At 52.1% G+C, this 14,924-nt stretch overlaps 1 protein-coding gene across 4 annotated transcripts in view; it reads left to right on the top strand.

The window, feature by feature from the left end:
- Positions 1 to 14,924, top strand: part of VWCE (von Willebrand factor C and EGF domains) — a 38,105-nt gene that overhangs the window by 1,125 nt on the left and 22,056 nt on the right. For 3 of the 4 annotated variants that reach the window (XM_016920996.4, XM_024347186.3, XM_024347187.3), the window contains exons 2-9: positions 2,612 to 2,706; positions 2,835 to 2,924; positions 3,261 to 3,389; positions 7,743 to 7,859; positions 11,259 to 11,375; positions 12,250 to 12,378; positions 12,929 to 13,371; positions 13,447 to 13,540. In XM_016920996.4, the coding sequence (XP_016776485.1) occupies positions 2,612 to 2,706; positions 2,835 to 2,924; positions 3,261 to 3,389; positions 7,743 to 7,859; positions 11,259 to 11,375; positions 12,250 to 12,378; positions 12,929 to 13,371; positions 13,447 to 13,540 (1,214 nt within the window). The remainder of the gene's footprint in view (positions 1 to 2,611; positions 2,707 to 2,834; positions 2,925 to 3,260; positions 3,390 to 7,742; positions 7,860 to 11,258; positions 11,376 to 12,249; positions 12,379 to 12,928; positions 13,372 to 13,446; positions 13,541 to 14,924) is intronic. The other variant, XM_024347188.2, reaches the window with a different exon arrangement.

Here is a 14,924-nt window from a genome sequence, read left to right as displayed (position 1 = left end):
CCGACTCCCCGGCGTTCCACAGGCTCCCACCACCTGTCCCTCTGTCACCAGCCCTAGGAGGCTCCTTAGGGCGCTCTGGCGGGTGCTCGGTCCCTGCCCACCTGAGAGTTCGACTCCATCAGCCTCCCTGGGCACCCTTTTATCTGCCGCCTTGGTGGCACTGCCTGTCCGTTTCTGAGAGTCCCAAGGCTCCGCTCATTCGCCCGGTCCCCTCCTTCTCAGGCTGCTGCCATAATCACTCCAGCAAAGGGGTGGATGAGACTTCACTGCCAGCTCCCGCCAGCAGGAGGGCCCCCCCCTTTCTTCTGTGATGACCTCAGAGAGGGAAAAAGGCCCCAGGGACAGCTTTCCTCAGACTTTTGTGTGCTGCCATTGCACCCTGAGCTTCCCTTTCCGGAATACTTGTCACATTTTGGCACAGATTTTTCTCCCCAAGAACACGATAAGTTTGCCTTGTCCCATGTCCCCAGTGCCCAGCGCAGAGTGGGTGCTTTACAAAGTGCCTGCCTTGCAGAATCATCTTCCCTCCGCTCTGAACATTGGTGGAACACCATTGGGAAGGGGTTTCTTGTCCCTTTTCTGTTGCGGTGGGGTTGGAAGCTCAAACCAGGCTGGATTTCATCACCCTCTGTCCAGTCCATGACTGGAGCTGGTTGCAGTTGTCCTCTCTGTCCCCCTCCAGGCCTGCAGTTGTGCTGTTTCCCCTGCTAGAACACCCTCTCCCTTCCTCTTCTTTTGCTGACTGCCCTACTTTTTTTTTTTTTTTTTTGAGACAGAATCTTATTCTGTCACCCAGGCTGGAGTGCAGTGGTGCGATCTCGGCTCACTGCAGCCTCTGCCTTCTGGGTTCAAGCGATTCTCATGCCTCAGCCTCTCGAGCAGCTGGGACAACAGGCACATGCCACCACACCTGGCTAATTTTTGTTTTTTTTTTTTTGTTTTTTTTTTGAGATGGAGTTTTGCTCTTGTTGCCCAGGCTGGAGTGCAGTGGCGTGATCTCAGCTCACCGCAACCTCCGCCTTCCAGGTTCAAGCAATTCTCCTACCTCACCCTCCCAAGTAGCTGGGATTACAGGCATGCGCCACCATGCCCAGCTAATTTTGCATTTTTAGTAGAGTCGGGGTTTCTCCATGTTGGTCAGGCTGGTCTCAAACTCCCGACCTCAGGTGATCCGCCCGCCTTGGCCTCCCAAAGTGCTGGGATTACAAGCGTGAGCCACCGCGCCCGGCCTGTATTTTTTTTTTAGTGGAGACAGGGTTTTGCCATGTTGGCCAGGCTGGTCTCAAACTCCTGACCTCAAGTTATCTGCCTGCCTTGGCCTCCCAAAGTTTTCTCTCTCACCTCAGCCTAGATGCTGCCCTTCCAGGAACCCCCCCGACCCTCCTCAGGGCTCCACAGCCTGTCCCACTGTGGCATTTGTCACTCTATGCTGTTATCACCTAGCTCCTGGTCTGCCCTACTTTCCTTGAAGGTGGGGGCAGTAGTTTGTTTTTGGCTGTATGGTCACGCCTTACTCAGCACCCAGCACCAGTTGGATGCATCTGGCTTCCTGCCCTTTCTGGACCTCATTCCTGCTTGAACAGACCCCTACTGCCTCCAGTTTTGGGCAGCTCATTCATGACCCCACACCCACCCAAGAGATGTCACCTATGCCATTGCCCTTCTCAACCTTTCCCTCAACAGCCATTTATTGAGCACCTACTACATGCCAGGCACTGCTGTAGGTGCTGGGGTAAATAGATAAGAAACCCTTGTCATCAGGGAGTTGTAGGGGAGACAATGAATTAATAAATTAAAAACTAATGTCACAGGAAGTAAATGTGGAGAATAAAGCAAGGTAAGGGTGGACAAGGAAGGCCTCTCTGAGAAGGTGCCATGGGCAGAGATCTGGGTGAAGGGAGAGAGGAAGCCCAGTGTGTGTCTGAGGAAGAATCTTTCTCTCTCTCTCTCTTTTTTTTTTTTGTTTTGAGACGGTCTGGCTCTGTCACTTAGGCTGGAGGGCAGTGGCGCCAACTTGGCTCGCTGCAACCTCTGCCTCACAGGCTCAAGCCATTCTCCCACCTCAGCCTCCCGAGTAGCTGACCCTACAGGTGTGTGTCACCATGCCCAGCTAGTTTTTGTGTTTTTAGTAGAAACGACGTTTCACCATGTTGCCCAGGCTGGTCTCAAACTCCTGGGCTCAAAATGATCAGCCTGCTTCGGCTTCCCAAAGTGTTGGGATTACAGGCGTGAGCCACCACACCCAGCCATAAGAACCTTTCTTATAGCAGGAACTGCAAGTGCAAAGGTCCTGAGGCAGCCACCCCTGGGGCTCCTCATCTACTGCACAGCCTTTCTTCAACTCTGAGGCCCCTCTCCTGGCCACTCTGCTGTGTGTTCATGTGGCAGATATCTGTAGGAGGCCAGTATCTATTGTCTCACACTTTTGTCTCTGTCTTGCCTCCAGGAGAAGACTGTTTGGGTCATTTTTCTTTGGAAACTTCCCATTGCCCCTCCAGACAGTTCTCGAGAATTGTTTGTTGATTCACTTACACACTGGCTGGGAGACTTTCCTGTTGACCAATGTCTCCCCCAGTATAGAATGAGGAAAGTGCTCTCTCTTCTCTTGCAGACGCCGACTGGGCCCCCACGTCTGCCTCTCTGGGTTTGGGAGTGGCTGCTGCCCTGGCTGGGCACCCTCTATGGGTGGTGGGCACTGCACCCTGCGTAAGTGCTTGTCCCTGTGCCCCAAGTCTTCTCCTCCAGCAGTGTGTGTTGCCAGCCCTCAGTCCCTGGTCCGAGGGGCAGACGGGGGGCCCCAGTTCCTCGTCTCTCACCTGCACTTCTCCTCTCAGCCCTCTGCTCCTTCGGCTGTGGGAGTGGCATCTGCATCGCTCCCAATGTCTGCTCCTGCCAGGATGGAGAGCAAGGGGCCACCTGCCCAGGTAACTGGGGATGGGAAGGGGCTGATGGGAACAGATGAATGAGCATTGAGGTTATGTCCTGGGCAGTGGGCACTTGAGATGTGTCCTGGCGTCTCAGCTTCAGACAACTCCGTTAGGTAGACATTTTGTGCCCATTTTATAGATGAAGAAACTGAGACACAGAAGTTATTGTCTTGCCCGGGGTCACACAGCTGGTAAATGGCAGAGCTGGATTTAAACCCAGGCCTGTTTGCCTTCAGAGCTACCCTCCCAACAGAATTCAGGAGGACCCTGGTGAAGTGGGGATGGCTGGGACTGCCACGGGGTGCATGCTCACTGGTGTGATGCCTGCTCTAGAAACCCATGGACCATGTGGGGAGTACGGCTGTGACCTTACCTGCAACCATGGAGGCTGTCAGGAGGTGGCCCGAGTGTGCCCCGTGGGCTTCTCGATGACGGAGACAGCTGTTGGCATCAGGTGTACAGGTGAGACGCCTGGGAGTGGTGGGGGAGGGGGAGGGGGACAGCGGGAATTATATCTCCTCCCCCTCCTGCCGGGATGGTCTCCAGTGTATTGCAAGGCCAAGCTGAGCCAAGATAGGCTCTGATGTTTGAGAGTGGGCAGAGAGACATGAGAACAAAAGAAATGTGTCACTTCTGTTATTTTACAATTATTTATTGAGCACTTCTTAGGGGCAGGAACTGAGCTAGGGACTGGGGTTATGGGAGCCACAGTTGGTCCCTGTTAGGGAGTTTTTTTTTTTTTTTGAGACGAAGTTTCACTCTTTTGCCCAGGCTAGAGTGAAGTAGCATGGTCTCAGCTCACTGCAGCCTCCACCTCCTGGGTTCAAATGATTCTCCTGCCTCAGCCTCCTGAGTAGCTGGGATTACAGGCGCGTGCCACCACACCCAGCTAATTTTTGTATTTTTAGTAGAGACAGGGTTTCGCCATGTTGGCCAGGGTGGTCTCGAACTCCTGACCTCAGGTGATCCACCCACCTTGGACTCCCAAAGTGTTAGGATTACAGGCATGAGCCACCGCACCCAGCCCCATTAGGGAGTTTCTGAATATGAGGAAGGAAGACAAGTAACAGGACAAGAACAGCTCAATTGTCATGGGGACCTTAACTGGGAAGGGCAAGGTGCCAGGGCCCACAGAGGGGCATGGAACCCAGAGTTGGGAGGGTTGGCCAGGGGAGGCTCCTTGGGAAAATGACATTTAAAAGATGAGGGACGCTAAACTCAATAATTATTTTGTGAATGTATTATTTGCTTGTGATTTTTAAAACATTTCTACGGACAAAATCTGTTACCTTCCCCAGGAACAGTCACTGTGACCAGTTTCTTGTCAATCTTTCCAGAGCGACAAAAGCCTTTTTGGAGTTTTAACTTCGTAAAAGTAATATTTCTCCCCCTGAATAGAAAAGCAAGAGATAGTTCATTGTAGAACATTTGGAAAGTAAGAGGAGAAAGATGAAAATAAGCATTCTCTGGAAGTCCCCACCCGCAGATATTTGTTACTAAAATGAAGTTTTTTTTCCTGCCCTTTTCCCTGGGTGTGTCTGTGTTTGTGAGTGTGTGTATGTGTGTGTATGTATGTTAAGCATGCAGCATATATGTATGCTTTATAAAATTGGGATTATATCTTATCTGTAGCTTTTATTATTTTTCCCATCTAACTTTATGTTGTAGGCATCACTAACAATTCCTTGCAACATAATTTTTTTTTTCGCTAGGCTTGGTGGCTCACGCCTGTAATCCCAGCACTTTGGGAGGCTGAGGCGGGTGGATCACTTGAGGTCAGGAGTTCAAGACCAGCCTGGCCAACATGGTGAAACCCTGTCTCTACTAAAAACACAAAAACTAGCTGGTGTAGTGGTACATGCCTGTAATCCCGGCTACTCAGGAGGCCGAGGCAGGAGAATTGCATGAACCCAGCAGGTGGAGGTTGCAGTGAGCCGAGATCACACCACTGCACTCCAGCCTAGCGACAGAGCAAGACTGTCTCAAAAAAACAAAAAGAAAAAAAATTTTTTTTTAGCAGTTACATATGTGGTTGCTGTAATTGAAATAACTATTTGTCTGTTGTCCCTTATTTAAGAGGTTTGCAGTGTTTCACCAGTATAAATAATGCTGCCATAGGGCCGGGCACGGTGGCTCACCGCTGTAATCTCAGTACTTTGGGAGGCCGAGGTGGGTGGATCACAAGGTCAGGGGTTCGAGACCAGCCATGACCAACATGGTGAAACCCCATCTCTACTAAAAATACAAAAATTAGGTGGGCGTGGTGGCGGGTGCCTGTAATCCCAGCTACTCAGGAGGCTGAGGCAGAAGAATTGCTTGAACCCGGGAGGCGGAGGTTGCAGTGAGCCAAGTTCGCGCCACTGCACTCCAGCCTGAGCGACAGAGCGAGATTCCGTCTCAAAAAAAAAAAAAAATGCGCCATAAAGAGGCTTCCTGTCAGCTTCTCTGATTATTTCCCAGAAGGATGCTGTTGGGTCCAAGGGTCTCAATAAAGGGGTCTTGGAGCTCATTGCTTGTTGCAGCATCTCCTCCAGATAGGAAAACCAATGGAAGCAATTGATCTGCTCCTGAATGCCTTTCACCTTGGGACATTTTCTGCACATATTTCTCATTGCAGAGGCAAACGGAACCAAGGAAAAGCCAGAGAACAATGTCAAAGCACTTGCAGGACAGGGTGGCACTGACTGTAGCCACGAGACATCCCAGTGGAATGGGGTTAGTCAGAGTGGGCTTCTCGGTGGTGTTGAGCATGGTCTTGACGATCCAGCTGTTGGGAAGAGTGGGTAGCTGCTGGGTAGAAGGCTAAGTAGGGGATAAGGAGAGTGGGAGTGTCCCATGGGCTTGGGGGCCACAGTGGCGAGGCTCACTACACAGTGAGTGCAGATTGAGTAGACTGAGCTGAGCCCATAGGTCCTCAGAAGCTGCCGCGGATCTTTGGCAGGGAAGGGATGGCATGAAGCATGATTTGGGGAAATCTGTCTCCCAGCTCCTATCATCCCTCAGATCAGAACATCTCACTAGGCTCACCTTCGTAAAGTACTACTTGGATTTAGTCACCGCAACTTAGTCTCATCTTTTTTTTTTTTTTTTTTTTTTTGAGACAGAGTCTCACTCTGTTGCTAGGCTGGAGTGCAGTGGTGCGATCTCGGCTCACTGCAACCTCTGACTTCCTGGTTCAGCGATTCTTATGCCTCAGCCTCCCAAGTAGCTGGGATTACAGGCACGTGCCAGCATGCCCAGCTAATTTTTGTATTTTTAGTAGAGATGGGGTTTCACCATGTTGGCCAGGATAATCTCAATCTCCTGACCTCGTGATCCACCCACCTTGGCCTCCCAGAGTGCTGGGATTACAGGCGTGAGCCACTGCGCCTGGCCTTAGTCTCCTCTTAATCCATATCTTCAGTCCTGTCTCCTGCTGCCTCAAAAGGAACCCAAGCTTCAGCTAGTCTGGGCCTCAGTACAGTTTGCAAGGAGCCCAGCTGCTGCCTGGAAGCACCTCAGACCCTTTCTCCACCTGGGCAGTCCTTCTCCCGATACTCCTGGTCCTCTCAGCCAGTCGCTCTTCCAGGGCATTCCTGCCTGGGCCAGTCTGTCGCTGGTGGGGCATATATCATCCCAGCAGGCACTGTTCTCCCCTGGGTGTGTGTCTTGGCTCCTGTGTTATCAGACCGTGAACATCTGGAGTCAGCGCTGTGTCTTAGTCACATTTGCGTCCTCAACAGCACCCCTCTGGGTCTGCTGCACGCAGTTGGTGCTCTATGAACCTTTAAGAGAATGACTCTGTTGATTATTTAATCAACCTCCCTGTCCACTGCCCTCTGCCCTTTTGAGGGCCCTTTGGGGTTGCCCTGAGGGCCAGGGCCATTGGAAACAGTTCAGTCTCAGCCGTCTTCTCTCGTCATCTGATCTTCATGGGTTAAAGGGGGCCCCAGTCCCTTGGCCTCTTCCTTCCTGGGGTTTCCTCATAGCCAGTGACCTTCCTGGTGTCTGCTCTTTTTTCCTGGGGTGCAGGTGGGGATTCCATGCTGCTGAGGGCAGGCTTGGTGTGGGCTCAGGGTCCTTGTGGGGTTGATTTGTTCCTGAGTCACAGTCATGTCAGAGAGGGCTGTGCAAGGGAGATTCCTTTTCTTTTCTTTTTTTTTCTTTCTTGAGATGGAGTCTCGCTCTGTCGCCCAGGCTGGAGTGCAGTGGTGCGATCTTGGCTCACTGCAAGCTCCGCCTCCCAGGTTTACGCCATTCTCCTGCCTCAGCCTCCCGAGTAGCTGGGACTACAGGTGCCCGCCACCGCGCCCAGCTAATTTTTTGTATTTTTAGTAGAGACGGGGTTTCACCATGTTAGCCAGGATGGTCTCGATCTCCTGACCTCGTGATCTGCCCGCCTCAGCCTCCCAAAGTGCTGGGATTACAGGCGTGAGCCACCGCGCCCGGCCTTCTTTTTTTTCCTGAGATGGAGTTTTGCTCTTGTCGCCCAGGCTGGAGTGCAATGGCGCAATCTCGGCTCACCGCAACCTCCGCCTCCTGGGTTCAAGTGATTCTCCTGCCTCAGCCTCCTGAGTAGCTGGGATTACAGGCATGCACCACCATGCCTGGCTAATTTTGTATTTTTAGTAGAAACGGGGTTTCTCCATGTTGGTCAGGCTGGTCTTGAACTCCGACCTCTGGTGATCCGCGGGCCTCGGCCTCCCAAAGTGCTGGGATTACAGGCGTGAGCCACCATGCCCGGCCTGCAAGGGTGCTTTCTTCCCAGACACTGACAAATGTGTAAGTTCCTCTTGCGAGGACCACTGTGTAAACACGTGCTTTCTGTCTTTCCAGACATTGATGAATGTGTAACCTCCTCCTGCGAGGGCCACTGTGTGAATACAGAAGGTGGGTTTGTGTGCGAGTGTGGGCCGGGCATGCAGCTGTCTGCCGACCGCCACAGCTGCCAAGGTGAGCTGCAGAGAAGGAATGGCTGCTCTGGGAGGGGTAATGGGGATGCCACATTGAACACTCAGCCCTGCCATGCCCAGCGCAGTGTGCTCTGTGCGCCACTGCATTGAACCTTCACCACCGGCTTCGGAGGGAGATGCTATTATGGTTCCTGTCTGACTGATGTGGAGACTGAGGCTTGCCCAAGGCCAAGTCGTTAGTAAGAGGTGGAGTCAGAGTTTGAATCCCAGCACATCTAACAGTTAGAACCGACTGCTGCTGCCCTGGCGGGTTGGCTCACATCTGTAATCCTTGCACTTTGGGAGGTCAAGGCGGGAGGATCACCTCAGGTCAGGAGTTTGAGACCAGCCTGGCCAACATGGTGAAACCTCGTCTCTACTAAAAATACAAAAATTAGCCAGGCGTGGTGGCGAGCACCTGTAATCCCAGCTACTCGGGAGGCTGAGGCAGGAAAACTGCTTGAACCCAGCAGGTGGAGGTTGCAGTGAGCCGAAATTGCACCACTGCACTCCAGCCTGGACGACAGAGTGAGACTTCATCTCAGAAAACAAAGTACCTGCTGCTGCTGTTGCAGGATAAAGGGATGGTGATGGAGGAGAGGCCGTGAGGAGAGCCAGGGCAGAGTGGGCCGACCAACCTGGGGAAGGAGGCTACTGAGATGAGGGAGGGCTGGGAGAGACTCAGGCCATGAGTCCCGAGGAGCCATGGGAGGGGCATACCGGGATGGGGTCATTCACTGACTACATTCATCAGTTTCACCTGCCCCACTGCTGGCCCAGGCTCTGGAGCTACCCTGGGGAGTAGGATCCTCCAAGTCTGATGGGGAGCAGAAGAACAAGCTTAGGATGAGGGATAAGTGTTGGGAAAACCCAGGGAAGAGAAGGAATCCTACCTCTTCAGTTTGCAGGATGAGAGATCTTACAATTATTACTCATTCTTTTAAAATGTCTTTTATTTACACATTATGGAAAGAATCTCACAAGGCCGATAATTGTGAGCTCCCCCTGAATCTTACATTATTATTTTCTTTATGTTTGACATTTTCATAAATTATGAGAAAAAATTTAAAAGCCATGGTGCTAGCCCAGGCCCTCTTTCCCACTGCTGCCCTCTGCTCTCCCTGGAGAATAGCCTGCGCATCTTAGTCTGCTTGGGCGGCCATGATAAAATTCCACAGGCTGGGGGCTTATACCACTGACATTGATTCTCATAGTTCTGGAGGCTGCAAAGTCCAAGATTAAGGCACTGGCTAATTCAGTTTCTGGTGAGGGCTCTTCCTGGCTTTCAGAAAGCAGTCTTCTTGCTGTGTCCTCACTTGGAGAGAGAGCTCTCTGGTATCTCTTCTTCTTTTTTTTTTGACATGGAGGAGGACAGAGGACACTCCCTCTGTTGCCCAGGAGTGCATTGTTGCAATCTCAGTTCACTGCAACCTCCGCCTCCTGGGTTCAAGCGATCCTCCAACCCTCCCAAGTAGCTAGGGTTACAGGTGTGCGCCACCACGACTGGCTAATTTTTGTATTTTTAGTAGAGATGAGGTTTCACCATGTTGGCCAGGCTGGTCTTGAACTCCTGACCTCAAATGATCTGCCCGCCTTGGCCTCCTGAAGTGCTGAGATTACAGGCGTGAGCCACCCAGCTAGGCCTCTCATGTCTCTTCTTAAAAGGACACTAATCCCATCAAGAGGGCACACCCTCATGACCTCACGTAACCCTAATTATCTTCTTACCTACTTATCTTACCTGCATATCTTCCAAATGCCATTACATTGGCGGTTAGGGCTTCAATGCGATTTTTGAGGGGACAGAGTTTAGTCCATAGCACTCAGGCATTGGTCTGCTGTGTGCCCTCCCTGCCCCTCCCCATGATGTGTACGCACGTACATGGGCACTTACAGAGATAGGATAGTTGCTGAACTCTCGGGTCCTGGGTCCTGGGCTAAGCACTTTACACGCATTTTCTCCTTTTGCCCTCACAATTACCCAGTGAAGTTGGTATTATTTATCTCCATTTTATTGAAAGGAACACTGAGGCTTAAGGAAATTGTTACTGCTTAAGATCACATTAGAGCTAAGGTTTTTTTCTTCTTTCTTTCTTTCTTTTTTTTTTTTTTTTTTGTAGAGATGAGGTCTTGCTGTGTTGCCCAGGCTGGTCTCAAATTCCTGGCCTTAAGCTATCCTTCCCCCTTTGGCCCCCAAAGGGCTGGGATTCCAGGCATGAGCCACTGCACCCAGCCAGAGTTGGGATTTGAACCTAGTCATTCCTTTGCTTGTTCCCCTTACCCCTGCCCGATGTTTCCACATCAGGGTAAATAGACTTGCCTTGTTCCTTTTAACTGCTGACTCTGCAGTGCAAATATTTCATCGTTTACTAACTCTTCTCTTATTGATGAACATGGAGATTATTTCCAGTTTTTCACAATTTCAAACAGCACTAGGGAACTTTTACAGAGGAGGTTCCACTGAAGCTGAGTTTTGAAGTATGAGTAGGAGTTTTCCAGCCAGACAAGAGGGAAAGGCATTCGAGGCGGACAGAGAACATGGGCAAAAGTGGAGCACCAAAAGAGCGTGGTGCATTTGGAAGATGGCAAGAATTTAAGCCAGTGGCCAGGTGCAGTGGCTCACGCCTGTAATGGAGGCCAAGGCAGGTGGATCGCCTGAGGTCAGGAGTTTGAGACCAGCCTGACCAACATGGTGAAACCCCATCTCTACTAAAAATACAGAATTACCCAGGCATGGTGGTGCATGCTTGTAATCCCAACTACTTGGGAGGCTGAGGCAGGAGAACTGCTTGAACCCAGTAGATGGAGACCGCAGTGAGCTGAGATCGCGCCATTGTACTCCAGCCTGGGCGAAAAGAGCAAAACTCTGTCTCAAAAAACAATAACAACAACAAAAAAGAATTTAAGCCAGAGTGAAGGTCAGGGGCAAGGAAGGAGGTGGGCAAGGCAACCAGGACTGTGTTCAAAGGCATCGTGAGCTATGGGGCGGCATTGCTGTCTTACCCTAAGATGAGGTCTGTGGCCTGTGGGAGCAGCGCAGAGGTTTTGAGCAGAAGGGCCCTGATTAGAAATGCCCTTTGGTCAGAACATCCTGGAGGCTGTGCAGAGGATGGCTTGAAGGAACCTAGGTAGAGATAGAGAGACACACTGGAGGCTCTGGCTATTCTCCAGACTAGAGATGAATGTGGCCGGGCTAAGGGGTAGCAGTGAGGATGAGAGACGTGGGCTGGTCCAGAGAGTATTTAGGACTGGATGTGGGCAGTGCAGAAGAGGGGCAGCTAAGGTGGTTCCCCACAGCCCTGTGTGTATAGGAGATGGAGATGAGGGAGGAAGAGGGGACCATATATTTCCAAGGTTCTGTTGGGGAAATGAACCCCAGTCTTGTCCCTTTTCCTGCCAGACACTGACGAATGCCTAGGGACTCCCTGTCAGCAGAGATGTAAAAACAGCATTGGCAGCTACAAGTGTTCCTGTCGAACTGGCTTCCACCTTCATGGCAACCGTCACTCCTGTGTAGGTAAGGCAGGGAGGACCCTGTGGTCTGCACACTTAGGCTGCCAATCAGGAAGATGGACAGGGAGCCCAGGGACCCGGGAAGGTTAACAATTAGACTTTCTGGTCCTCTGGAGCTTGAAGGGGCTTGAGCCTTTGGCTCAGAGCCTGCCTGTCCCTGGGGTTGGCGTGGCTCTGCATGAAGACCCTGTCTTGGACTTTTCCTGGCCATTTGCCACTTTCATCCTGTTATGTTTCTCTTCCGCTCCTCTCCCAGATACACCCCAAGGATTCCTCTCTGCTCACCCATTTTCTTGGCTGCCTTTGCTCCCCTTGGTAAATAAAGCACGTTATGTCTTGGTTCCTCTGGTTTAGAAGGAGACCCTGTTTTCTCAGCCCATTAGCAGAAATTTCCAGAAAGGGATTGGCATGTTTGGTTTGAGCTTGGCTCATGGGTTTAAGGTGGGGTCCCATGGGCCTGAAAAAAGACCTTGTTCTAGCGGAGTTAGGTATTTGTCCCGAAGCCTACCTTCAGCAGCCCAGTGAGTTTTGAGACTTTTTTCGGAAAGAAAAACGGGAGGGTGGAAGGTTTGGAGATGAGCTTCTCATTGGGGCTTACCCCTACCACGCAGCAATTAATTACCGCTGCATAGTGCTGGGGCTGAGTCTCTGATACTCGCATTAAATACCTGCTCGATGTGTGAACCTATTAACAAGACAAGCACTAGATTTCAGCCCCGCTCCCAGCTGTCTGAGTCACATCCCGCACCTCGGGGCAGGGATGGACCCTGTAAGAACATGGCAGAGAAACTCCCCAAGTCTTTTGAGCTAAGGGATGGGCGGAAGAAGGGCTCCGTAGCCCAAACAAAGCAGCTGTCCGCAGCGAGGCTCTCCCGCAGATGTAAACGAGTGTCGCAGGCCATTGGAGAGGCGAGTCTGTCACCATTCCTGCCACAACACCGTGGGCAGCTTCCTATGCACATGCCGACCTGGCTTCCGGCTCCGAGCTGACCGCGTGTCCTGTGAAGGTGAGCGCCAGGCCCCTCTCTCCCGGCGGCTGGCCACGCCCCCTCAGTGCCTGCCCCAGCTACGCCCCCCCAGAGCCTGGCCCCTCCCCGTCACGCCCTCCCGGCGCCCAGCCACGCCCACTCAGCGCCTGGCCCCGCCCTACCCCGGCCCCGCCCACCTGGCGCTAGGCTCCCTTTCTGCTCTGCCCTTGTTTTCAGTTCATCTTGTTTGTTACTTTCAACACTCCACTTTCTTCCTCGCTTTCTTTTTCCACTTCTTTATCCATTCTTCCTTCTTCTTTTCACTGTTTCCCCAGCCCTTCTGTTTTTTTCCCAAATGATAAAAGGATAAAACCCAACAGGAGTCCGAGTATCCTGGGCTACAGGGACAGCCATTTCCGTGGTTCGCCCTGCCAAACGGCGACAGTGTCCCCATAAACATAGTAGAATGTTGCGCAGACCACGGGGGGTGAACAGGGACTTGTGGTGGTGGAGCCGAGCCCAGGTCTCCCTAAACCCTGCCTCCTGTCTCAGCTGTCCACCCCAAGAGACCTCCGTGCTTCTGTTTCAGCTTTCCCGAAAGCCGTGCTGGCCCCATCTGCCATCCTGCAACCCCGGCAACACCCGTCCAAGATGCTCCTGTTGCTTCCTGAGGCCGGCCGGCCTGCCCTGTCCCCAGGACATAGCCCTCCTTCTGGGGCTCCAGGGCCCCCAGCCGGAGTCAGGACCACCCGCCTCCCATCTCCCACCCCACGACTACCCACATCCTCCCCTTCTGCCCCTGTGTGGCTGCTGTCCACCCTGATGGCCACCCCAGTGCCTACTGCCTCCCTGCTGGGGAACCTCAGACCCCCCTCACTCCTTCAGGGAGAGGTGATGGGGACCCCTTCCTCACCCAGGGGCCCTGAGTCCCCCCGGCTGGCAGCAGGGCCCTCTCCCTGCTGGCACCTGGGAGCCATGCATGAATCAAGGAGTCGCTGGACAGAGCCTGGGTGTTCCCAGTGCTGGTGCGAGGTGGGTACTAGGGGTCCCCGGAGCTTCCTTGGTCTGGGGCCTTGTGGTGGCTCTAACTCTTGCTTGTGCTTCTAGGACGGGAAGGTGACCTGTGAAAAGGTGAGGTGTGAAGCTGCTTGTTCCCACCCAATTCCCTCCAGAGATGGTGGGTGCTGCCCATCGTGCACAGGTGAGAGCTGGTGCCAGGGAAGGACGTAGTCCTGCCTCTTCCTTTCTCTGCGCCCTCCTGCAGCCAAAAGGCTGTTCTTTAACATTAGCATACATTAGAATCTCCTGGAGGGTTTACTAAGCTACACTTCCCTTGGCACTGTCCCCAAAGCTTCTGATGTAGTAGGTCTGGGATAGGGCCAGAACATGTGCATTTTGAACAGGTTCCCAGGTGATACTGACGTGGCTGGTCTAGGGACCATACTTTGAGAACCACTCATTTATGCTGTAATATGCCTCAAGGGGGACTTTTCATCTTCTGGGCATCTGTTTTCAGCTTCATTCGCTCATTCATTTATTCAGTCATTCATTGAGCCTCTTTAAATCCACTGTGCAGTCCCCTTCTCCTGCCCAGTTACCCTCCTACAGGCGGAGGAGTAGTTGTTTCTAAATTCTGCCCCCTTTTTGACTCGCCCCCACCATCTGCTGATGGTTTTTCATTTGCCTCCCATTGCTGGAAGGATAGGGACCCAAATTCTTCACAGATCCTTAACAGAGCTTCTCGAAACTTGCTCTGCAGTTGAATCAAGGGGATTCTTATTAAAATGCAGATTCTTGGCTGGGCATGCTGGCTGAAGTCTGTAATCCCAGCACTTTGGGAGGCTGAGGTGGGCGGATCACTTGAGCCCAGGAGTTTGAGACTAGCCCCGTGTCTATAGGGAGGACCCGTGTCTACAAAAAATACAAAAAGTTAGCCAGGTATGGTGGTGTGTACATGTAATCTTACCTACCTGGGAGTTTGAGGTGGGAGGATCACCTGAGCTCAGGAGGTCGAGGCTGCAGTGAGCCATGTTTGTGCCACTGCACTCCAGCCTGGGCAACAGAGTGAGACCCTGGCTAAAAAGAAAAAAAGAAAAAAGAAAAAAAGCAGATTCTCATTCAGTTGGTCTGGGAGGGGATTCTTTGTCTGATGGTCTTGGTGATATGACACTGAGGTTGCTGGAGATTGAGCAGTAGTTAAAAAGTCTTCCTAAGGGTTAAAATGGAAATGCACTGTTTTTTTTTTTGTTTGTTTTTTTGTTTTTGTTTTTTTTTGAGATGGAGTCTTGCTCTGTCGCCCAGGCTGGAGTGCAGTGGTGTGATCTCGGCTCACTGCAGCCTCCGCCTCTAGGGTTTAAGCAATCCTCCCAAGTAGCTGGGATTATAGCCACCCACCACCAAGCCTGGCTAATTTTTGTACTTTTTTTATTAGCGACGGGGTTTCGCCATGTTGGCCAGGCTGGTCTTGAACTCCTGACCTCGAGTGATCCGCCCGCCTCGGCCTCCCAAAGTGTTGGGATGACAGGCATGAGCCGCTGGGCCTGGCTTGATTTTCTTAATGACTGTTGTGGGCTATGTCCCCGCTA

Source organism: Pan troglodytes, chromosome 9, assembly GCF_028858775.2.
Source record: "Pan troglodytes isolate AG18354 chromosome 9, NHGRI_mPanTro3-v2.0_pri, whole genome shotgun sequence".
In the NCBI taxonomy this organism is placed as follows: Eukaryota; Metazoa; Chordata; class Mammalia; order Primates; family Hominidae; genus Pan; species Pan troglodytes.
Note: the sequence above shows the minus strand (reverse complement) of the source record. Positions and strands in the feature narration are given on the sequence as shown.